The sequence below is a fragment of the Solanum dulcamara genome, chromosome 11 (genome assembly GCF_947179165.1).
Source record: "Solanum dulcamara chromosome 11, daSolDulc1.2, whole genome shotgun sequence".
NCBI lineage: Eukaryota > Viridiplantae > Streptophyta > Magnoliopsida > Solanales > Solanaceae > Solanum > Solanum dulcamara.
Genome location: NC_077247.1, coordinates 23,783,147 through 23,808,052, shown reverse-complemented (window position 1 = coordinate 23,808,052; position 24,906 = coordinate 23,783,147). Strand labels below are relative to the sequence as shown.

At 38.0% G+C, this 24,906-nt stretch overlaps 1 protein-coding gene across 8 annotated transcripts in view; it reads right to left on the bottom strand.

The window, feature by feature from the left end:
- Positions 1-24,591, bottom strand: part of LOC129872209 (vacuolar protein sorting-associated protein 54, chloroplastic-like) — a 30,644-nt gene extending 6,053 nt beyond the window's left edge. Inside the window, exons 1-16 of one of the 8 annotated variants that reach the window (XM_055947103.1) lie at positions 23,533-24,590; positions 15,534-15,596; positions 14,927-15,006; positions 14,391-14,508; positions 13,884-13,958; positions 12,639-12,795; positions 12,194-12,282; positions 10,993-11,243; positions 9,247-9,418; positions 9,072-9,155; positions 8,721-8,990; positions 8,567-8,652; positions 8,151-8,304; positions 2,904-2,985; positions 1,309-1,388; positions 527-688 (exon numbers count right to left, since the gene is read on the bottom strand). In XM_055947103.1, the coding sequence (XP_055803078.1) occupies positions 527-688; positions 1,309-1,388; positions 2,904-2,985; positions 8,151-8,304; positions 8,567-8,652; positions 8,721-8,990; positions 9,072-9,155; positions 9,247-9,418; positions 10,993-11,243; positions 12,194-12,282; positions 12,639-12,795; positions 13,884-13,958; positions 14,391-14,508; positions 14,927-15,006; positions 15,534-15,596; positions 23,533-24,303 (2,694 nt within the window). In that variant the 5' untranslated portion in view covers positions 24,304-24,590. The other 7 variants (XM_055947104.1, XM_055947105.1, XM_055947106.1 and 4 more) reach the window with 7 other exon arrangements.
- Positions 24,592-24,906: the final 315 nt, after the last annotated feature.

The following is a 24,906-nucleotide window of genomic DNA, read 5'->3' as shown; positions in this document are numbered from 1 at the left end:
TGGACAGGATAAGGTAAAATTCTTTGTGGGAATGTAACAAGGAAGGCCTGTCACTTGATAAAGTTGGATACAGTGGTGAAGAGAGTCCAGGACATTCACACTGTTGGATTAATGCTTTTTGCAATTTCTTGCTTCGACATAAAGTGGGTGTTGATACAGTGTTGAAGCAAGAGTCCAGGACTTGATAAAGTGGGATACAGGTAAGTAATATTTATTATTAATAGAGCATTACTTACCTGTTTAAAAAATCTGCAAAACCTTTAGTTTCTAATGTTTTCAAAAAGATCTTTGAAATGATGAAAACTTATATATCTTGTATTTGTTTTTTGAAGCTGGTAACTTAACTTATATATCTTGTATTTGCAAAAAGCAAGTGGGAAATCATTGAGAAATGATAAAAAAATGGGTAAGTCCACCCTTCCTTTCTCTGTCACAATTGACCAAAAAAATATATATAAAAAAAAGGTAGGGAAAATGGGACAAGAACTGGGGTAAGAACGCAGTCAGACATGTAACAAACTTCTACCTTTGTGATTGAACGAGCAAACTGACTTGGCTGTGAGTCAGTATCTTCCTGCCTATTCCAACTCTCAACAATTTGTGGCAAACTCCGAAGGTGTACCAGCAATCTTTCTCGCATTATCTGAACCAACTTCGAATGTATTTCATCACGATGAACTTTGTAGTCCTAATTCCAGAAAGAGATCATGGTCAAGGATGTCCAGCCAAAATCTTCGATTATGATGCTTTGAAAGTACAATGATCTCAGAATAGAAAAATATTTGACTGGGGCACAGTAAAACCTAATAGCAGTTGATTATCTATTGAGAATGAATGAGAAAAGCAGATAAATGTTAATAGATACAACAAATAGTGTGGGATAGGTATAGCTCGATACGGTCCATACTTGCATAACTAGCAGTAAGCCGGTAACATCTAAAAAATGCCCTCAATTCTTTGTTTTCTTCCACACAATATCATACTCGCATATAGTACAATTAAATAGGACATCCAGGTGGTCCAAAAATACAAGCTTAACAAGAGATAAAGAATAAAACCCTTGAAGTTACACTCCCTCCCTACCCCAACCCCACCCTCCCAAAAAGGAGAAAAAGAGAATCTACATCAAGTTTGCAGACAGAACAGAAAAATGAAAAATACCCAAGGAACATTCACAAACGAAAATGGAACCTCGTTAAAAATCTCGAAGGCTGGCGAAGAAACAGAAAATATTCATTCTTCAAGTAGCTACTCTACTAGGATGGAAGGAATATGCTGGAATGAATATAAGCAAAATTTCTTCATTACCTGTGCTACTCGATCAACCTCCAGCATTAGCAATCCCTTGTGTGTCTCAGGCACTCTCAGAAACAGTATTCTCTTGATTTCTTTCAACACAAATGTCCGAAATAAAAACAAGTTACACAATAGGTAACGAAGAAATTTTTAAAACTTATTTAAGCATGAAAAATACTTCTACGCAGTTCCTTTGCAGTTAAGGGAGAGCATACAGTATTAGCGTATCCAGAACCATATCATGTTTCAAACAATAGTAATAAGAATCATTACTCAAGATGATTTCTAACATCTGCCCTTGTCAACAAATTTAGTTAGACGAACTTGATCCTCCTCTCCTTTTCAGATAAAATGAAATACTTTTGTCTCTTAGGTGCCCCTTGCCAATTTATCTTGGGAATCAGGAAGAACAGCAACTCTAATATCAAGACAAGAAACCCTTTATGGCCTAAAGAAAGTAACGGCTTGGATAGATGGAAAGCAATCACCTAGTATTTTTGTCTTTGCTGGGATTTGAACCTAGGACCTCATGATTCAGCCCCACTAAGTAAGTAATCTAATTTAGAAAGGGTGAAGAAATTATATGTAGCACTAAAGAGCCTAATGAAAAAAGGGTGAAAAAAGAGATGTAGCACTAAATAGTCTAATGAAGAAAGGGTGAAGAGCTGGAGAAAATGAGCACAGTCATCAGAGTTTCAGGTTTGTAATGACTGCATATGGGACAGAGAGATGAAAGGAATATAAAATGGCTGATGAGATAGGTGAGATTCTGCAATTAAAGACACAGGTTCAAGTCGGAAATCAACAATTTTTGACATGATTGTGGTAAACCAGGAGTTTTCAGTACGCATAAGGAATCATACAATATTAAGATTTGATGGAATTTGCTGCTTTCAGAATTGCCAACTGACAGAGATGATCATGTGTAATGCAAAAAAAACCAAGGCAGGATGCATTCACAGATGAAAAAAAAAAAAAAATCTACCGAAAACCTGAATGGATGGTTTCCTCTGAATACTTATTCAGATACTCGGGTAGAAAGATGCCAACACACGGCTTTTTGTATAATGGGCAATGGACTTCCCACTGTTAATGATTTCAACTATACACTGACAGAGGTAGAAAGATAACAATGTAAATAAACAGCATACTTTCCCACCCTTCGGGTGGCCCAGTGGTTTGGGCTTGGGACTTTCATGTTGGAGGTCTCAAGTTTGAAACCTCTTGCCAACGAAAGCAAGGGTATGCCTTCTGGGTCAAGCTCATCGCACCGGGCTTGCCTAGTGCGGGTTACCTCTCCTGTGTGGTTTGCGAGCTATTGCATAGGAGCAGGGGTTTTATCTTGTGCACACCCAAAGGGTAGCAGCTGCGGGTTTCCCTGGTCATCAAAAAAATAAACAGCATACTTTCCCCTTTAAATTCCAACCCCAATTCAGGTAGAAACTTTACACAAATGGTAATGGCATGTTATTACCAGTGGAACAATGTCAGCACATTAATATATCTTAAACCGAAGATCAACAGAATACAACAGTAGACAGGGAACTAGACAAAAGCCAGAAACAGTATAAGAACCATCAGTAAACAGCTTCGTCATCATTGCCTACCTGGAATTATAGTATATGTGAAACCGATGACTTGGCTTGTCAAAGCCAAGTGCTTGGAAGTAATAGACTTCAAACCTGAAACCTGCAAAGTTTTCTCCAATTAACGGCACCAATACTGCATATACAAGATAGAAACTAGAAAGTGCTTAAAGAGAAGAAATTGTGGGGAAAAAAGGTAGAGATGAAAGGAAAATTAAGTCAAAAACATTAGTTCAAGTTACAGGCAAACTATAGAAAAGCTGAAAGCTTCTGCTCGTTGATAATGATTCAGAAGAAAACATCAGTGTAATACTTTTTCTGGCAAGTTTGTGATCTTAAAAACCACCAAAACAAGTCCCAGACCAGAAATATGTGCTCACTAACATACACCCCAGATCCTTCAAGTGGGATACAACAACAACAGAAGTCAATAGTCAATGAGGTGAAATGGCAAGATAAGAGCCTTTATTATTACAAGAAGACATCTTTTGAAGGGAGTAGCTGCAAATTATTGATATGAAATCATCGAGCACAAAAATAATTTTTAGTGAAGTTACAGAAGATTGAAATAGCTTTGATGGTGTACCCATCTCCTACAAATTGACATCAAAAAGGAAAGAAAAATCATGACCATGCTAATGGAGTAAGAGAATAGAGATCTATGATTATCATATTGTGAGAAGACCAATTTTTTAGGCAGATTGTATTAAAATGCCTCGGGAATTAAAAAGATCACGTCATCAACATCCACCAGGAGACCAGAAGGATCGAAATTACTGCAATGCAGAGAGATTCGCAAAAAAGTCATCATAAGATGGAAGCCTGAACATGTCAGAAGAATTATTACAAAGCAGTGGCTATCAATCCAAGACTACCAAAAAGTTCAAATCAGCTTAGCCAGGTCATTGAAGTGCACGTGATAATCGATAAAGCAAGTTCAAGATTCTTGAAAAGTTACTTATCTGGACAATTTGGTGAGTCAATGCAGAAATGGCAAGTGGAGAAGAGTACGCATGTGAGTAATTGGAAACTTTATGTGGGATTTTATGCAAGTGATATGAATGATATGCACTTCCTAGAGGTTTAATGGAGGGTCCTTGGGTAGTATGTGGGGACTTCAATGTGTGTAGGTTCCCCACAGAGAAGAGGAACTGTCAAAGAAGGTCTTCTGCAATGGTAGAATTCTCAGATACCATAAAATACCTGGAGCTTATTGATTTTCCACTTGAAGGAGGAGCACCAACATGGTTCAGGGGAGATATGAGCACTGCTGCATCAAGGATAGATAAAATTCTATTCACATCTGAGTGGACTGAACAATTCAGCAAAGTGAAGCAGATTGCTCTACAAGGACTGACATCAGACCATGTGCCTATAGCCTTACACTTTGGACCATGGGACCTGAACAAATCTTATTTCAAATTCAAAAATTGGTGGCTAAACACATACGGATTTATAGACAAAATCAGGTCTTGGTGAAATTCTTTTGCATATTCAGGGAAACCAGACTACATTTTAGCATGCAGATTAAAAGCTCTGAAAGGGTGAACTCAATGAGTGGAGTAGGGAAGAAAAAGGAAACCTGTCTTTGCAATGGTCCAATCTGTTAAACAAGATGGCAACTCTGGACTCTATAATTGACAGAAGAGCCCTAACAGAGGAAGAGGCTGCATTGAAGTCAACAACCCTCCTGGAGTATGAAGAGCTACTCAAGAATGAAGAGACAGCATGGAGGCAAAGATCCATAATTTTGTAGCTAAAAGAAGGTGACAACAACACCAAGTTCTTTCACAATTCAGCTAATGCCCATAAAAGAAGCAACTGTATTGACCAACTGGAAGTACCAAGGAGAGATAGTGAAGGAACCAGACAGAGTAAAGGAGGAGATCATACAGTTTTATAAGAAGTTGTACACAGAAACAGAAAGATGGAGACCAGTAGGAAACATGATAAACTGTCCTACAAGTTCAAAAGCAGAAAAAGCATAATTAGAAGCAAAATTTGAGGAGGTGGTGCACAGTTGCCTGAAGAAGTGTGCTATAGACACAGCCCCTAGACTTGATGGATACACAATGGGCTTTTTCATCAAATGTTGGGAGGGTCTAAAACATGACATTATAAATGCCTTTCACATCTATGAACATGAGATATTTGAAAAGAGCTTCAATGCAACATATATTGCCCTGATTCTCAAGAAAAAAGGGGCCAAGGAGTTGAAAGACTTTAGACCAATTAGCTTGATAGGCAGCTTCTATAAACTTTTTTCTAAAGTATTGACTGAAAGGATCAAAGGAGTAATGGATAAGTTGGTAGATTCCCAGCAAACGGCTTTCATTCAAGGTAGACAAATTATGAATGCAGTATTGATAGCTAATGAAGCAGTAGATTCAAGATTATCACAAAAGATGCCTGGAATCCTATGCAAATAGGATATAGGAAAGGCTTATGATTATGTGAATTGGGGATTTCTTCTCAACATTCTCAGGAAAATGGGCTTTGGGAGAAGTGGATCAGATTCTGCATCTCAACTGTATAGTTCTCAGTAGTGATTAATGGAGCATCTGAAGGTTTTTTTGCAGCACAAAGGGGAATAAGACAAGGGAACCTTGGTCCCCTTTTCTGTTCATCCTAGACATGGAAGGGCTGAACAATATGATTAAGACAGTAACGGTCAATGGCTGGTTATCAGGTTTTGAAGTGGCTAAAAACAGTGGAGAAAGACTGGAGGTGACATATCTACAATATGCAGATGATACCTTGATTTTCTGTGGTGCAGAAGACGAGCAATTAAAATACTTAAGAGTAATCCTAGTACTCTTTGAAGGCATCTCAGGTTTGCACATTAATTGGGAGAAGAGCCACATCTACCCCATTTACACTGTCCGAAACATAAATCTCTTGGCTTCAATTCTGGGAGAAGTTGGAACCCAACCCTCTATATATCTAGGGATGCCATTGGGGGCCAAATCAAGGTCTAAAGAAATTTGGGACAATGTTATGGAAAGATGAGAAAGGATTTTATCAAGATGGAAAGCCCATCTATTGGGGGGGGGGGGGGGAGGGATTTGATCAATGTTGTATTAGATGCTCTCCCAACCTACATGCTTACTCTTTTCCCCATCCCGGCAGGGGTAATACAGAGGCTAGACAAGACAAGATCAGGAGATCCTTTTTTTGTCAAGGAAATAAAACCAGGAAAGGTAATCACTTAAGTCAAGTGGAAAGTGTTCATATCAAGCAAGAAACAGGGAGGTCTTGGTATTAAAAACCTGAAGAACCAAAGTAAAGCTTTGAAAATGAAGTGGTTGTGGAGATATGCCCATGAGTCACACTCTCTATGGAGAAATGTGATCAGAATAAAGTATGGAGAATTGGATGGGTGGATGACTAAAGCAGCAAACAATCCTTATGGTGTTACTGTTTGGAGATCTATCAGAAACTGGTGGCCCATCTTACTTAGCCACACCACCATTAGTGTCTATGATGGTAATAAAACTGTCTTTTGGAAAGAAAGGTGGCTAGGTAATTGGAGTCTTGCAGAGAAGTTCCCTGATATATTTGATTTAGCTACTCATTAGGACAGAACAGTAGCTGATATGTGGTCTCCCCAAGGCTGGGAATTAAATTTCAGAAGAAGCTTGAATGATTGGTAGATTCCAAGACTGATTGAGTTCTTCAAAATTCATGAAGCTTTCCAAGGTTTAAAGAATGGGATGGACAGACTATGGTGGAATGGTCACAACAAAGGGGCATACAAAGTAAGTTCAGGGTACAAATTTTGAACTTGACAGTGAGCACAGAATTCTTTATGGCCATGGAAACAAATATGGAGAGCCAAAACACCTTTGAAGGTGGCATGTTTCTCATGGTTGTTAGCAAAAGAAGCTGTTTTGACACATGAAAACCTTAGGAAGAGGAACATTATCTTAGTCACACACTGTTGTTTAAGTGGAGAGGCAGCTGAGACAATGGGACACTTGTTCCTGCATTGCAGAATCACTGAGCAGCTATGGAAGATTTTCATCAATCTCAGAGGCATACAATGGACAATGCCTAGCAAGATTGTTGACACTCTATCTAGTTGGGAAGAAGCTGGGAAGGGAGCTAAAAACAAGAGCTACTGAAGAACCATCCCAGCCTGTATAAGGTGGACCATCTGGAAGGAGTGGAATGCTAGGTGTTTCCAAGACAGGAGTAGAACAGTACAGAAAATTAAAACAGATTCTATTTTGCTTTCGTGTTTTTGGTGTACAAAGAACTATCCTACAGATGCAGAAGATATTAGTGTTAGAGTCATGCTAGGATAAGGAGTTCTTTGTTTTATTGCTATGCTCTTTATCTGCTGTAAAAGGGTTTAGCACTACCCAAGTGCTGGTTTATAAAACAAGTGTTACCTATTCAAAAAAAAAAAAAAACTTGGCCTCCAAGTCATTTAATTCCTAAAATATCTTATAAAAAGAAAATCAACTAATCAATATACTATTGTGACGATAAAATAAATGGTTTTATTAATGGTGGGGAAACTCCTGGATCAAAACCCGTATCCAAGTCATATACCAAGATTATGAAAACCTACACAAACATATGTTTCTCAAATAAGACAATCTTTTATACAAATAAGACCTTATTGCTTGCACCAAAAAGAAACTAGAAATAAAAGATTTCTTTAATTGTACAAAATCATTTTTAACCCCTTCAAACATTCTCCTATTTCTCTCCTCCCATACTACCCACATAACACCTAAAAGGGCTAAAGTCCATTAATTATACATGTAATTGGCATTGCTAAGCCCGAGGTACTTGAAATGCCAATCAAAACATATAAATATGAGATGTTTTGAAAGGGATAGCTCAACCTATACATAGATAAAAAGATATTTGTTTGCAGAGATGTATATGCAATAGATAGTCCAATAGATTTTTAAAATTCCCTACGGGCTTAGCCTGCTTTAGTACGTAAATTTCATCTATAAGTGCTCTCTTTATGTTGCTTTTTACAGTAATGAAACATTTACTTTGCCTATCAAGAATAGTATCAATCAACCAATCAACTATCCTCACTCCCAAACTAGTTGGAGCCTGATATATGAATCCTCCATACATGCTCTAGTCTGTTCAGGCCCATTTTATTCTATAAGGCAACATAATTGATGAATAGGATAGGGAGTAGAAGGAATAATGGGCTTGTGGAGCGCATCCAAATTGTTTGATATATCCAAGGAATGATCCATAAGGTACACATCATTGATTTAGAGAGCAAGAGTATACCTGCATGGCTCCAGCTCCAAGTACAAGTTGACAAGTTCTCGTATTGAAAAACTTCAACATGTCAACAACCCGGTGAACTATTTCTGATGATAGGCCAGTTAAACTATTATTTATGTCAATATATTCTGATAACATCTTCACCAAAATCAAGCCACTGAAAAGCAACAGTATGATGTTATTTTTGCAGGTTCCAGCCTTGAGAAGAAAAATGACAAACATGCTAAATGACCAGGAAACAGTAGCAATAAAGGAAAGGAGTAAATATTAAGTACCGGGCAGCATTAAGTATTTAAGAACAAGAGGGCCAAGAAGAGAAACGTTTGAGAGAGAAATAATGACAAAGAAAACTGGAAAAAAAGCTGCAAATTAACTCAAAATAACAGATGAATTTGTCAGAATAAGAAAGAATCACTGACCAGTTTACCATGTGATACGCAACACCCCCAAAGGAAAGCATTCTGGGAGATGATCTTCCGCGTTCTCTTGATTTCGTGTCATTACTCTGAATTAAAATAGTCTCAAATCAGCACTGCTGCCCTTAGTTTATCAGCTCAATTGTGAAAGACTAACCTGTGCTGTATTATCTGGATGTGTTGAAGTAGCATCAGTCTGCTCTGTATTATGTGATAGATTTGGGACTCCAGCATCCACCATTGAAGGATCACTGCTTTTTCGAACCACTTCAGTCTTGCTTGTTGCAGTGTCAGCAGAATCATCATCAGCATGTCCACTGGTCCCTGACTTGGAAGAAAATAGTGATGTGACGATAGTCTGGAACTCGTCGGGGAAATCAATCTCAGCCCAATTTTCCTGGTCAAGTATAGCCTTCAATTTTGCCATCTGAATTAACCAACAAAAACATTTAATAATCCAGGCAAGAGACAGTGGAACCACATAAATTCAGCTGGAAAAGGAGCAAACTCGAGATTCATGTTGGAAATCAATAAAGGCCTTGGCCTGTGATTGTATGGTTCCACGGATACTATACCCCAGCCTTCCACCAATCTGCTTATATTTGAATAACAGAGAATTATAAGCATAGAAACACAAATTAGAATTTGATAAGGATATACTTCATAGAAAGATAAAGCTTTACTTTCTCAGTGGCAGTAATAAATTCCTGAGTGATGTTATATATGTTTAGGAACTCCTGCAACCTCAACTTAGAGTGAATAGGAGCACGGACTCCAAGGATCTTTGCCCATCTTCCATGTGCAGCATCACAAGCTGCAAATACAGCTTCTGTATTCTCTCTCAATATATCAGCTCTATCAAAGAAATAGATAGATGTATAAGTATCTGGCAAATCTATCTGTGCAATTTAAGTTGTCTTCGAAAATAAGACACCAATTTAAAGCACAGAATAAAATAGTTAGCCCATTTTAGTGTGACAAGCAGACTTTGCTAACAAAAAAAAAAGCATGCTTCTAAAGTAGTCAAATTACTAGCAGGGTTATACTAAAGATGAACCAAGTTCAAGCATACTGTGTACTAGCTCAGCTCGCCAAGTAATCAAACAACACTAATGGATGAGTTTGACCTAGGTTGACACGATCCACATAAGTGCTAGTGGAGAAACATCCCACATTCTGTGTCGTTCTCTTCCTTCCTCTAAAAGTCCAGCCAAACAAGACTTCTTTGACTGTACCTGGCATAACCCATTGAACACCAAACCAACACAGTATTTCCCGCCACAAACCAGATGCCCTCCGGCAATGTAGAAGGAGATGATTCGTGTCCTCCTATTCCTCAAATTATCCACCATCAATATTACCCCTCTTGCAGCTAACCAAGAGATAAACCACACCTTCCTTTGTACCTTAGGGATCCACACTTAGAGGTATGAAAATAAACCCTCCCTATCCAAAAGATTCACATAAAAGGACTTAACAGTTCCCCATCCCCATTTTCATACATCATGGCTATCCAGTGTGATACTTTGTTTCCTAAGCAACTCATTCAATCATTGAAAATCTGTTATCTCTCAGTCTCCACCTTGAAGCTTCCGTATATCATTGTACTGACATCTCCTTTTGGCATGAAATCCTCAACATATTAGGAAAAGTAATACTCAAAGAATTGTTCCTGCACCACCTGTGTCTCCAAATACTTACCCACTCCCATCTCCTACACTAAAGATGTATTCCTGTAAAACTCCTCCCGACCCTTTAAGATTTCCCTCTAAAGCCCACGTTCACAATGAAGAGTGATATTTTTAGCTCTCCATCCTGCTTCTAAAACCCCATATTTCTCTGTTATCACTCCCTCCATAGAGCGCTCTCCTCTATCCCAAATCTTCATAACCACTTTTCCAACAGCGCCTTGTTGAAAACTTTTAAATCTTTCATCCCAAGTCCACTCCAACACTTAAGTGTCGTGACAGACTGACAGTCTCCAAATTTACCAGGTGAAACTTTTTCTCCCTACTTGAGAATCCCATAGAAAGTCCCTCTAAGAATTTTCCAACTTCTTTGTAACACTAACTGAAGCATGCATCAAAGACAAAGTATGTAGATGCTCGAAAGTTTACATAGTGTATGTCTCTTTTCAACCCTCTCAACAACAGGGTTCCAAGTTGTTCCTTTAGATGCTCCTAGTGGTTGACCAAGATGAGTAGTAGAAAGTGCTCTCACCCTACAGTTTAACACTTGTGCTAAGATCTCAATGTTCATCATCTCACCAACTTGGATTATTTTCAAATTTTCTGAGATCAATCTTTAGTCCCAACACCACACCACCTGGAACCATGTCAATAAGTTGGTTTTCCCTCAATACAGGTTCCAAAAATAAAAACATAATAGCACAAACATCTAAGAATAACAGAAAATGAATGTACATAAACCTGAAGTTTCTCGATAAATTTGACATGGTTGTTGCATCATTTCTCTTCTCCTGGATTGAGAAAACCCTGGAAAAGTTGCTTGAGGGAGAAAATTGTGAAAAGGTTTGACCGTCACCTTCACTAGCAGTTTCTGCAGCTGCTGCCCCAAGTGCTATTGCAGCAGCTACTGAGTCCGCAGCATAATGATCATCAAGATGGCAGATAATCCACTCAATTGTTTTTTTAACTTCAGAAGCCTGGACTAAGTGCGCCTGCATTCACTAAAAGAAAAATATCAAGTTACATCATACCAAAATTAAATTAAAGAAAGAAAGAAAAAATGGCAAAAACTAGATTGGTAAAAGCAATCTAGTTTGGGTGTAAGGGTAAAATTACCCATTCTTAAACACCAACCAAAGAATCCCCTGCAAAGTTAGGGTCCTTAGGTTGGGCGTACAACAGTTTTAAGAGAAAATATCTTTGAAATGAAATGTTTTACAGGAACAACTATCTTAATCATTTAGGTCTTTAGTTCAAATTCAAGCTATAGTAAATTTTGGCAGCTATGATGGTAGTGAAGAGGTAGTGAGGGGTGAGGGGTGAGGTGATAGTGGTAGCTGACAAAAAGAGTAAAGAATAGTTAGTTGGACTATGATGAAGTGAGTCATAGTCGAAATGACTTCTACTTATAAATGACATTTTCAAGATAACTACGCACCTTAAATGGGATCATATTCATGCCCCAAGAAATGAAGTTGTAAGAAAAAAAACTCGGAAAAAAGTTAAATTGTAACAACTTTAAAACATCATGATCAAGACTAGACGCAATAAGAGATGCAGTTTACCTATAAAGCAGAGATGATATCTCATATAGTTCAACTTATCTACAAAAATCAATATAGGCAGCCATCAGACACCAAATCAACTAATTGTTAAGAGTCTGAACCAGATGAAGGATCTCAGGTACTTATCACCAGTTAGAACAAGTTAACATGTCAAGCATTCATCCTATGGATCTTGGGATCTTATTAACATTGCAATAGAATCCTTTTAGGAATATATATTGCATGAAAATGAACTTTATATGTTTGATTGCTGGGTTTGTTCCACAGTAACTAAAGGAGTTCCTTTGTACATCAAAAAGTGTAAAAAGAAAAGCAACATCACCTGGTTGAAGCACAAATCAAAATAAACAGAGAAAGGTATGGCAAGTACACATTACCTGCACTATCATAAAAATAGCCTTCAAAAGTTGAACAAAACTTTCTGGTGCCAGGCTTCTCAATCTACTGGCAAGAGATGAGCTCCCACCTAAGTCAGAAGATACATGAAATCAGAAACCAAAGCATCAATCCTCCCTTCCCCCCTCTCTGTGCAGACCAAAATGAATCAGCCTCCTGGAGCACCCTTTGGTTTCTAATTAGAAGTCTAATTAAAAGAAAAAGGAAATAAACCCTTTTGCCTATTGAAAATCTATGCTGCTCGAATCCTCCAAAATTGACACTACACTGTGTCGGATCTTTCACAAAAAGTGCATTTCTGGAGGATCTTACAGGGTGGGGATGCATCTTTGGAAGATCCGCGTAACATAGTTGAAAATTTACTTTTCTATCAAAGCTCTTCAAGTCAAAGTCAAGTAACTGTGATATATTAAATTGTTAACCCACCATCTGTATCAACTACTCGCTCTCCTGCAACAAAATCTGAATCTGAAGGTTGGGCAACAAGAACACGAAGCAGCTCTTCAACTGCTGTTTTAATGGCAGTTTTCATGTCAGCTGTAAGAGTGTCACGATATATTCTCAACACAGCAGGGAGTTTTGCCTGGAATTTATAAAATTCAAACATAAAATGTTCGTACAAAAAATTCTCTGTGTAACTCCAAATTCTCAAAAAACATTTATGATAATAGATCCATAATTTATTTATTTTTTGATGAAGAAATTTCATTGATGGCATCAAGAGGATGCAGAATTACAAAAGATATAAGTTAGCAAATAACTAACAAGAAATTAAGCAGAGAAACCAAAAGTAATTAAGCAATTAACAAGACAAAAAAAACCAAAGAAAAAAACCAGTAGTGCCTTTTTTACATTATAAATTAATATACATTTAAAAGTAAAATGATAGGGGTGAATGTGTAATTTACCATTTTAATACATGTATAACTTATACCCACATTAACTTATTTCACCTTCTTTCCCGCATAAATTATACATAGAATAAGTTATGTAAGTATTAATTATGTAGGATTACAAAAAACGCAACCAAACACCGTATAAAATTAATACATGAATAACTTTTATACAACATTTGGAAACCTAACAACCAACATTGTATAAAATTGATACATGAATAACTTTTATCCTATATGCAAACCAAACATGGTATAAAAATAATACATGAATAACTTAGGTGTAGCTTAAACCAGCTACCGAACGACCCCATGTGTTTTAACAACAAAAGATGAAAAGTTTGGCAGATTCCAACTTTAATCTCCATCTATCCAGAAGCTTTTACCGTTTCTAATATCCTCTTATGTTATTCTCTATGTTCAGAGCTCCTTCACATCCAATTCCTACCTTTTACCTTATGACCTACATACCCCGATACTTCACCTAACATGCTAGAGTAACAATTTAACACTTCTCAATATGATCTGATCCAGATTTATGCAAACATTTTTGCTTCATCAAAATTACCCCAGATTCTAAGAGAGGGTATAAAGTGAAGTGGCGTGTGTGAGTCGTTGGAAGAGACTGAACTATGACCTAGTCACCAGTACATGATATGACATTGAATAGTCACCACCTCAAGGAAATTGTGATCAACCCAAAACTTCAACAACTCATATAAGCAATGATGCCACAGATTAACCATAGAGAAAACTCACAGCCATAGAGAAAACTCACAGTTCTAAGTAATCCAATAACAAATGGAAGAAGCCGGTCACGAAAATTTGAGGTTTCTTCTTCATCCAATTTAACCTGCAATACTTCAACATCAATTTAGTTTGACCTGTTGCAAGTTGCCTAAGGCGCAGCCTTCAGCCGTAGAGTGCATTGCTACAGTAGGCATTAATACCACAACTCTCTCATCGACAGATATTTTGAAATTCAGGATGATATAAAGAGGACATGTGTAAACCCTCCGCCCCCTCTACCCCCACTTATTTGGATTATTGAAAAACAGAAGATATATAAACTACTCAAGCATGAAGCAAGTTTTGAACAGTCGCTGTGTAGGATTCCTTCATCTTCTGGCTAGAGTTTCATCAAGACTAAAAACCTGTTCTTTATGCAAACTACTGGTTACTGTATCTTTTATGAAAGTGAGACAAGTTTTCCAGTCTAACAAACAAAATGAAAATAATCTGCAGCAACCACCTCAGAAAACAAAATATGCAAGTTAGTGCTTACTTCATGGCCTTCTCCATTAATTGCAACGGTCGCCCGTGCTTTAAATTTTGATGTAATTGCCGCATCCATGTTGCCAGTTTCTTGTATGGTTATACGCAAAAATTCTGCTGAAAGAATGCTACAAGATTGAATCTGGTAAGTAACAATACTAAAGTATGCTGATTGTACCTTTTTACACGGAAAAGTATGTCATAAGGTGCTTAAAGGGAAAACTAGCACAATAGATCTGTTGGCCGAAAGAAGTGCCTGGGAAAATAAGAAATAAAGAAGCAGTAGGGACAACTTTCAATTCTGAGTAGAAATAGATGGGCAAATTAATTATGCAAAGGATGGCTATGTCCTGAACTTAGTTTGTTTGTTGGATTAACTATTGAGTCCTATCTTCACAAGCACCTCAATAAGAACTTATCAAGAGATAAATGCACTAAATTTTACAACTACAGATGTAACTTTGCTTAGAAAAATTGCAAAACCATAGTAAAATGAAGTCAGCAAATCCAAGAAACTGATTAAAAATCTAACTTGAATAGACTAACCTGTTGATAGAATCGATTGAAGCAGCTAAATCATCACGAAGGTGTCGAAAGCAATGTAGACCTGCCAATTCATCTCCATCCTATCAAGAAGTGAATCATTTGACAGTTAGAACATCTTCCATCATAAGCATTTGCAATGTTCAAAATCCATAGATAAATTTTAGGGATAGTTACCAGTATATACCATTAGACCATCTAGTTTACTAAACATGGCCAAAGTATACACTACATACACACTCGGTTGTATAATGTGTGTATATGGATTTATATTATATGTATATTATAGGTATATTAGTATAAAGTATACACTACCTATACATTGTGAACATATTTTGTAAACTAGATGTGGCCCAAAGGTATTGGGCTGTAATTTTCTCTAATTTTTTTATGTAATTTAGCATTTTAAGCCAACAATAAAGCTCAAAGCATGATAACCAAACGTAATTCTGAAGTTTGATGTATTGCTGCTTCGAAAGGATAGAAAGAGACTGTGAGAGAGAAAAGGTGCAACCTCAACGAAATCCAAGAAGAATCTACAGTGAGATAGTCAAAATATAGAAAAGGCTAAGAATGGAATTGAACACGAAATAAATGAGTTTTAACATACCAATAAATGTTGCAAGTCATCTGTAACATCTAAAGCTCCAGCACAATCTGCAGATGCAACTAGCTGTATAAAATAGCTGTTAGACAAATATCATGAAGTTGAAAATATTGTTTTTAATTAGATTAAGGATAAGTCGGAACACAGATGAAGAACTAACTCGGCTTGATACTGAGAAAGGTAACAGTGATATCATCAACACAAAGGTTGTGCTGAAATTCCATAATTACATATCCAGTACAATCTGTCCTTGTTCTTCTTACAAGGATTATAAAAACTGTATTAAAAAGGCAACTCACACACCAACAACAACAACAACGAACCCAGTGTGATCCCACCATGTGGGGTCTGGGGAGGGTAGAGTGTACGCAGACCTAACCCCCACCTTAAAAGGTAGGGCGGCTGTTTCCGAAAGACCCTCGGCTTAAGAGAGAAGAACAAGGGAGGAGAAACAAGGAAAAACAAGACATAGGTCAGTAAAGCCAGGCATATAACAGACAATATAAAGATATAAATAATGAGAGCGATAAAGCGATAAAGTCAGGGTAGGAAAGATCGGGGATAAAGGGGCATTAACTACTATAGATAAAATAGGATACCCAAAGTAGACTGGGCCAACTAATATAAGCAGTAATCCCATGCAAAATCCTATGTTAAGACAAATGAGCGCGACTACGACTACTATGGAGAACCGATCGGCCACCTAGCCCACTATCTTAGTCTGAGTCCTCCATAGCCTCCTATCTAAGGTCATGTCCTCGGAGAGCTGCAACTGTGCCATATCATGTCTAATGACCTCTTCCCAATATTTCTTCGGCCTCCCTTTGCCCCTCCTGAAACCGTCCATAGCCAACCTCTCGCACCTCCGCACTGGAGCATCTGTGTCTCTCCTCTTGACATGCCCAAACCATCTCAGTCTCGCTTCCCGCATCTTGTCCTCCACCGATGCCACTCCTACCTTGTCTCGGATATCTTCATTCCTAATTCTATCCATCCTAGTGTGCCCACACATCCACCGCAGCATTCGCATTTCCGCGACTCTCATCTTCTGGACATGAAGTTTCTTGATTGGCCAACACTCCACCCCGTACAATAGGGTCGGTCTAACCACCACTTTGTAGAACTTGCCTTTGAGTTTTGGTGGCACTTTCTTGTCACACAGCACTCCGGAGGCGAGCCTCCATTTCATCCACCCTGCACTGATGCGGTGTGAAACATCGTCGTCGATATCCCCATCTTCCTGTATAATAGACCCAAGGTATTTGAAGCTTCTTTTCTTTTGAATGGCCTGGGTACCAAGCCTCACTTCCCCGTCAGCCTCACGCGGCAGGCCACTGAAACTGCACTCCAAGTATTCTGTCTTGGTCCTACTCAATTTAAATCCTTTAGACTCCAACGTCTGTCTCCAGCCCTCCAGCTTGTCGTTAACTCCGTTGTGAGTCTCGTCAATCAGGACTATGTCATCTGCGAACAACATACACCAAGGCACCTCACCTTGTATTTGTCTAGTCAATTGATCCATCACCAGGGCGAATAGAAACGGGCTAAGAGTCGATCCCTGGTGCAACCCCATCGTAACAGCAAAGTGCTCTGAGTCCCCCCCTACCGTCCTTACCCTGGTCTTAGCTCCATCATACATGTCTTTAATCGCTCTAATGTATGCCACAGGTAAACATTTCGCCTCCAAGCATCTCCATAGGACCTCCCTTGGAACTTTGTCATAGGCCTTTTCTAGGTCAATAAATATCATGTGTAAGTCCCTTTTCCGCTCCCTATACTGCTCTACCAATCTCCTTAAGATATGAATGGCTTCTGTAGTCGAGCGCCCCGGCATAAATCCAAACTGGTTCTCTGAAATAGACACACTACTCCTCACTCTCATTTCTATCACCCTTTCCCACACTTTCATAGTGTGACTTAGCAGCTTGATACCTCTATAGTTGTTGCAGCTTTGAATGTCTCACTTGTTCTTGTACACGGGAATGATTGTACTCCACCTCCATTCTTCAGGCATCTTCGATGTCTTGAAAATGACATTAAACAGCGCAGTCAGCCACTCCAATCCTACCCTACCTGCATTCTTCCAAAATTCCCCAGGGATCTCGTCAGGTCCGGTCGCTTTTCCCCTGCTTATCCTACGAACAGCTCCCATAACCTCCTCAACCTTTATTCTCCTACAATACCCAAAGTCGCGACGCCTATCCAAGTGCTCCAAGTCTCCCAACACAAAGTCTCTGTCCCCTCCTTCGTTCAAGAGTTCGTGAAAGTATGACTGCCATCTCTGTCTAATGCGGGATTCCTGTACCAGTACTTGACCATCCTCGTCCTTGATGTACTTCACTTGATCCAAGTCGCGTGACTTCCTCTCTCTCGCCTTGGCAAGCTTAAATAGCTTCTTATCTCCGCCTTTTTCCTCTAGTTCTGCATAAAGGCGTTCAAAGGCTGCCATTTTGGCCGTCGAAACTGCCATCTTCGCCTCCTTATTCGCTAACTTATACTTTTTCCTGTTCGTTCGCTTCTCTTCATCATCCTTGCTATATACCAACTTTACATATGCCTGCTTCTTTGCTTCTACCTTTTCCTGGACTTCTCCATTCCACCACCAATCAAAACATGAAAATCAAAATAGAAGAATAAGTAGTAGTAATCACTCCTGTGTTATGATGTCAATAGACGAATGGAGTAGCATCCCAAATTTCTCATGCCAAAAATCATTAAAATTACTTAAGCTAAAAGCCTAAAATTCAAATGGCTGTCACACAGTGACCTGGTAAAAAATGACCACTGCTTGTCCATGCAAGCATGAAAAAATAAGGGAAAATATCTTAGAATTTTGAATGATATGAGGAGCGAGATGGAGATAAGATCTTCAACCTCGCACTACACCATCCAAATGGAATACCCATAGTGAATTTTCACTTGGCTTAAGAAAACCCTCTTCTTCACATAATTGATATAAAGAGTCAAAGTAGTGGTTGTGGCGCGTTGAGGCACGTCTGGTTCCCATACGCCCTTCCTTCTGGCCCGATCTAGAGAATTCATGACATATATGTTTCAGGCTGATGAGAGATAAAATGATGCCCCTGTTCCAACATTTCCCTCTTCATCCAGGTCTCCTGAGTTCTTTTTACATTTTATTCAAGACCCAACACACAGACGTTTAGTTGGCCAACAGAACCTCCTCAGTTAACCGCTCAAGGAACAAACATAGCAATCGGTTGTTTCCACTTTGAATACAATAGAAACTTCTCAATACCTGAATGTCTCCATATCCCAGTGAACATCCTGCTTCCTTTCTCAGAACCATGGTTCTCATTCTTCTGCTAAGTTGTACCTAAATTCAATGCTCTGTGCATTCACCTTTCCTTTACACGTTCTTTCCTTTCTTTGCAAACGCTCGTTCACACTAACCAAAAAGTGAAAAGAGGGAAAAAAAACTTTTGGCAGCTACTTAGGAACTATCTCAGGAAATAAAATACTATTCCATGTTTGATATACAATACATCAGCTCTTTTCTACAAAGGTCCAAAAGTTCCTAAAATAATCTAGTTGCCAAAGCATCGCACAAATAAGATATATGTTTGCTCCTTTTTTCATCGCCTTTCGAATGATGTGTGGATTGTTCATCAACCTTTGAAGATTGTATTCCCTGAAATATACCTTCTGAATCAACAACAGAGAGCAATAATACTGGAAGTCAGGGATAATCAAGGATGGAATCTCAGCTTTAGGAGACTGAAAAGTTCAATGACTGGGAAGTGGAAAGGTTGATAGACTTCTAACATATGATTGAACAGTTCAAGGAATTTTCAGCCAAGGTAGCCAGTTTAGTGTGGCTGAAGGACAAGTAGGGGAGATTCTCAGTCAAATCTGCCTATAGATGCAACAGCAATACAAATCCTCAAGTTGGTTCCTGGCCTTGGAAGATGATCAGGAAAGTTGAGATCCCTTACAAGGTGGCATGTTTTCTCTGGTTAATGGCCAGACAAGCTGTATTAACACAAGACAAACTGATGAAAAGGGGTTTTCATCTTTTTTTGTGAATCTGAAGCTGAGACCATAGTCATCTTTTCTTACACTGTAAAGTGACAGAACAAGTTAGGCAGTTCTTCATCAGGTTGAGACAAAGTTGAGAGGGCTCAGATGGACCATGCCAAGGAACATCAGAAGTTATGGCTTTATGGAACAAAGCTGGTAATTTGTCAGGACACAAAGAGAGATGGAAGATTGTCCCAGCTTGTATCTGGTGGTCAATATGGAAGGAGAGAAACCAGAGATGTTATGAAGATAAGAGTAACACTTTCTAGAAATTGAAAATGAATTGTTTGGTGTTTATCCATTTTTGGTGTATTCGTGAATTTCCCCAAGAGGCAGAAAACATTTCTAGTACCTTAGGTTGTTTATGCGGTTATTAGGTGGTAGGTTTTGTTTTCTTTAACTACTACTTGTAATTATTGTTGTGAGTACACCTTTGGTGTAGTTATTTTGTTGATAATAGATATGTTAACTTCTCAACCAAAAAAAAGGAAGAAAAAAGAGAACCACACGACTCCCAATAGACAAGTATTGTCTCTTCCAAGCCAACAACTTCCTCTCGCATTTTTCCAAAAATATTCTCTCCGACATTTTAGGGTTTGTTTAGATAGAAATAGATATGTTAGGGTTTTCCAAACAAACCCTAAAATGTCCCTCATAGAACTAGTATTGCTACACCATGGGTTGTTCCATAGAGCCTGGTCTTCTTCAATGTATCTCCAAAGCCATTTGATCAGGAGGCTATCACGTTGTCTCCTCAGATTATTGATACCTAATCCTCCCAAGTACCTATTTTTCATTGTTACTTCCCATTTCACCAACTTGTATCCTTTGTTCTCCTTACATCCATGCCACAGAAAATCCCTTCTGAGTTTGTACAGGTTCTTCGCAACCTTCGGAGGTATAGGGCATAGAGACATTATATAAGTAGGAAAAGAGTCTAAAACTGAGTTTATAAGAGTGAGTCTTCCTCCAAATGATAAATATTGCATCTTCCACCTTGTTAATCTCTTTTCTGCCTTCTCTATTATGCCATCCCATATCACTCTCTTTATGTTTATAGCCAAGTGGTATGCCCAAGTAAACTGTAGGCAAATGACCCACATTACAGCCAAGTATGTCTACCAAACTTTGGATGTTGAGTACCTCCTTCATTGGAAAAAAACTGCTCTTGATCCAATTTCTCTACAAACCTGATGTGGTTTCAAAAAACAATAGTAGCAGTCTGATGTAATTTATCTGTTCCTCATTAGGTTCACAAAAAATAATAGTATCATCAGCATAAAGTAGATGGCATATCCTTGGTTTGCCCGGTAGCACCTCTGATTCAACAACCTGTTTGTTTATCATAATGTAATTACAGTGTAATTACAAGTGTAATGTTTGGTTTCACGAGTGTTTACACAGTTAGATTAAATTATTAACATAAAAATTAATATTTGACATATATGTGCTTTCATAAATGATATTAAGTTGGTATTTAACTTAATATTTGACAAAATATGTGCCTTTATATATGATTTTCAATTTCAACATAACTTAGGTAAATATAATTCAAAAGAAAAAGAAAACATAAGTGTATAACCTCATTCAACAATGAAATTCTTCAATTCAAAAACTAGAACAATAGCACAATTATGCTAAATGAAGAAACTAAAGAAAAATAAATAAGATATTACATGGAATCACAAGAAGTAAAGGTTGAAAAATGAAAAAAAAATGAAAGATATATAATGTAAAATTGAAAATATATTTTCAAAATTAAAATAATAAAATAAAAAAGAAATTAAGATAAAAAGGAAAAAAAAGAAAAAATTAAAAAGTAACATTGTAATTATCGGCAATTCTCACCAAATGTGCAAAAGAAGGTGTTTTTTTTCACTTGGCTAGCCACTAGATGGGTGATTTAACAACGGAAAATATTAGAAAGCAGAAGGCTGTTTGTTATTACATGTATAAGGAGGCAGCCGAGGACATTTATCACTTTCTTTAGTCTTTGTGCTAGCATTTCTATTGTAAGGAAAAGAAGCAGGCTTTGCATTAACATCTTTTTATAAGGAAAAGAAACCATCTTTGTGCTAACATTTTCGATACAATTTTGTAGAAACTTCAACCTCCCTATCCTTCATCTCCACTGCACCAGCCCATTAGGGAATAAGAGTTGTGAAAGAAGCATTAAAGCTTCTTTTGAAATTCCTTGTGCAATAAAAAAAAATTATACAGTCGTCGTAATGTCCTCCTTTACACTGCTACTAGTGCTTATAGAAGGCCATGTTAAATCCATCTAGATTCGAAGCCTTTTCTCCTTCACAATTTCGAATGGTTTTCTCAACCTCTTCCACAAAAAAAAAGTCTGTGTAGCACTCGATGTCCTCTTCTGATATGCTGGAATATTCTGAGTAGTAGGTTGGCCTCCACTTCTAATACTCCATGTACAAATTGTTGTAAAAAGTGATGATTTCCCTTTGATCTCCTCCTAGTCTCCCACCAGTTCCCTAAAATTTTGGGTTCTCAATTTGTTGTACCTATATAAGCGTTTGCAATCTTGTGAAAGAACTTTGTATTATTATCACCAACCTTTATCCACAAGAATTTGGACCTTTGCCTCCATGAAATTACTTCCAGCTTTGCCAATTCTTGAACATAGTAGTTATCTAGATACAATCTGCTAATTTCTATCTCACTATCTCCTCCCAAAAACTTGTTGGCAGAAATCTTACACTTGGCCAAATTGAAGTATAAGCCATGTAGAGATTAACCTCGGGTTTTTCATCGATACTTCTCTTCCATGGAAGACCCACCCAAAAACAAGAAACAAATTACATTTTTAATCCCCTAATTATAATCCTTCATCACATGTTCTGAGGCTTTGGTTCAGTAGTAAGAACACAGCACGTAATTTGTGGATTAGGGCACATTAATGGATTCGATCACTATTGCATGCTAGTATTTAAGTTGGGAGGAAGGTAGAGTGGTGAGGTCATACTCCTCGAGATTTCAAACTTTGAGCCAACTAGAGACAGGCAGAAGTCAACATGGAATTTCTCCAATTATCAAAACAATTATTATCTTATATGCATGTATGTTTGGCATCTCCACGAAGAGCTTTAATATTAGTGAAGTTAATGTTGACAGCACACTAAGAAAGTTCTATGTATTCCTCCATTTGACCGTCACTTCGCTTTAGTGCATCAAAGGGTCATTTTCTAAGTGCAAGATTGTATTTTTATGAAGTTTTCTTTTTGCTCACCTTTTGATTGTAACTAGTTTGTTCTTACTTTTCTTCCATGGAAAACCTCTACTCACTTTTATTATTTTTTATTAGGGCCTCTTCTCACTCTTTCATTTTTTATCACGGCTTTTCTACTCACTCTTTCCTATCTAACCTTAAATTGAACTACCACAACCTACCAAATCACCATTGAAATTCAAGTTGCCACAAAAAAAAAACAAGATTTCTGAAAGCTAAGAGTTCTATTGTCATAATCTTATATCCTATTCTCAAGCTACACCTAAGAAGAAATTGTGAATCCTAATGTTTTCATAGTTTTATCATAAATCTAATGTTTCAAAGAGTATCAACTAGAGAGTACATTTCACTAACACTATTCTAGCAACGTCATAAAAGAAACTATCAACTAGAGAGTACATTTCACTAACACTATTCTAGCAACGTCATAAAAGAGGGTTTCCTCCAATACCTTCAACTGTTGGCCCGTGTTATGCATGAGGGGCTACATAAGTGCAACTTCTCTCCTCTATCAAAAAAGATCATAATAACTGTTTATCCACTATCATTTTCACGTAATTCCCTTAATTTCCATGAAATTTTTCCGACTTCATCTATTATCTAAATTACAGTTAGTGGCATTACCAATAAGAGTACCCAAAGTTAAGCATAAGTGCAAATTGTTCGCAGAATTAAGAAATAGATATAGAACTAAAGAAGTTCCGGAATCAAACATACCAAATTGAGAGTTGATAAAGCTTGATTAACGTATATAAGGAGGTTCAGCTTGTTCTGAAGAGCAACCAAATCATTCCTCTTTACATTCAACTCCTCCAACTTTCTTGCAGGCCCCACCAAATTATTATCCAGTAGCCTTATTGTCTCTTTCAGTTCCCTGATCCTCTTACACCCTTCAACTATCTTTGAATTCAGATCCTCCAGTTTCCCTTGCGCCTCAAAAAACGAGCGTGAACGCAACGAAATCTCCCTCACTAAGTGCAGTTCCACTACATCCAAATACTGTGACAACTTTTCTTGCATAACCGAATTCTCAGCCGTAGTCCTAAATGGACAAGCAGCTTTAAACGTGGCACCATCCTTTAACTGAAAATCTTCTTTGAAGTACAAAGCGGGCACTTCGCGAAGACATGCGACAAGGGCATTTTCACCATTTTGATCGTCGAGGAGGCTGAATTTACTGTGCTTTTGGATATCGTGAAAACGGGTAAAAGGGTCGGAAAAGGATGTTATGTAAGGGAGAAAATCGGTTCTGGTTATATCAGATCCGGGTTTTGGAAGTGGGTTTAGTGGGGTGAATTCAGGAACGACGGGAAGGGATGAGGAATTTGATGGCCACCACCATCCATCTGATTTTCCAGCGTGTGGGTTGTTAAGAATTGATGCTAAGCTTTGGTTGTGGGTATTAGCATCAGATACTGATTTCGACAAATATGGTTTTTTATTGCTGTTTTCGTACCTTCCAGATGATGAGGAAGGCTTTGAATCCATCTTTTTGTGAAGGTATGGTGGGTGGGTGGGTGGGTGTGATCTATACGAGAATGTGTATAGATCTGAAGACAAGAACTGTTGATCGTAAAGAATTGCGTTACCGTTTTTGAATCGAATGCATGGAGAGAGAGAGAAAGAGCTGAATGAATGAGTAGGTGGATCTGCACTCTGCGAAAGGAAGGAGTGAGAATGAAAGCGCCACCCAGTGCCAGTGGGCGGGTAAGGAGGGGAAATGAGCAGTACAGTAGGAAGGAGTAATTATTTGGGAACCGTTGGTTGCAAGTAGGACCTCAATCGTTTTGATTTTGGACCTGCATGTTGAAGAATCTTGCTAGAAAAAGAATTGAGTTTGAGAATTTTAATCAAGCGTAACAAAAGAGTTTTAAAATTAAGAAAATGTGATAAAAAATTTAATTATTAAATAGTGTTGATAAGTTTTTAAATTAGTGTTAATGACACTAAAATCTTTAAATTTTATTATTTACATAAAAAGCCTATCTTTTTCATCCCACCCTTCTCCATTCCCCCTTTCGACCCTACTATTCTGCTGTTGTCATCCCCTCTCTTTCTGCCGTCGTCATCATATCCATCAATACCAATTCT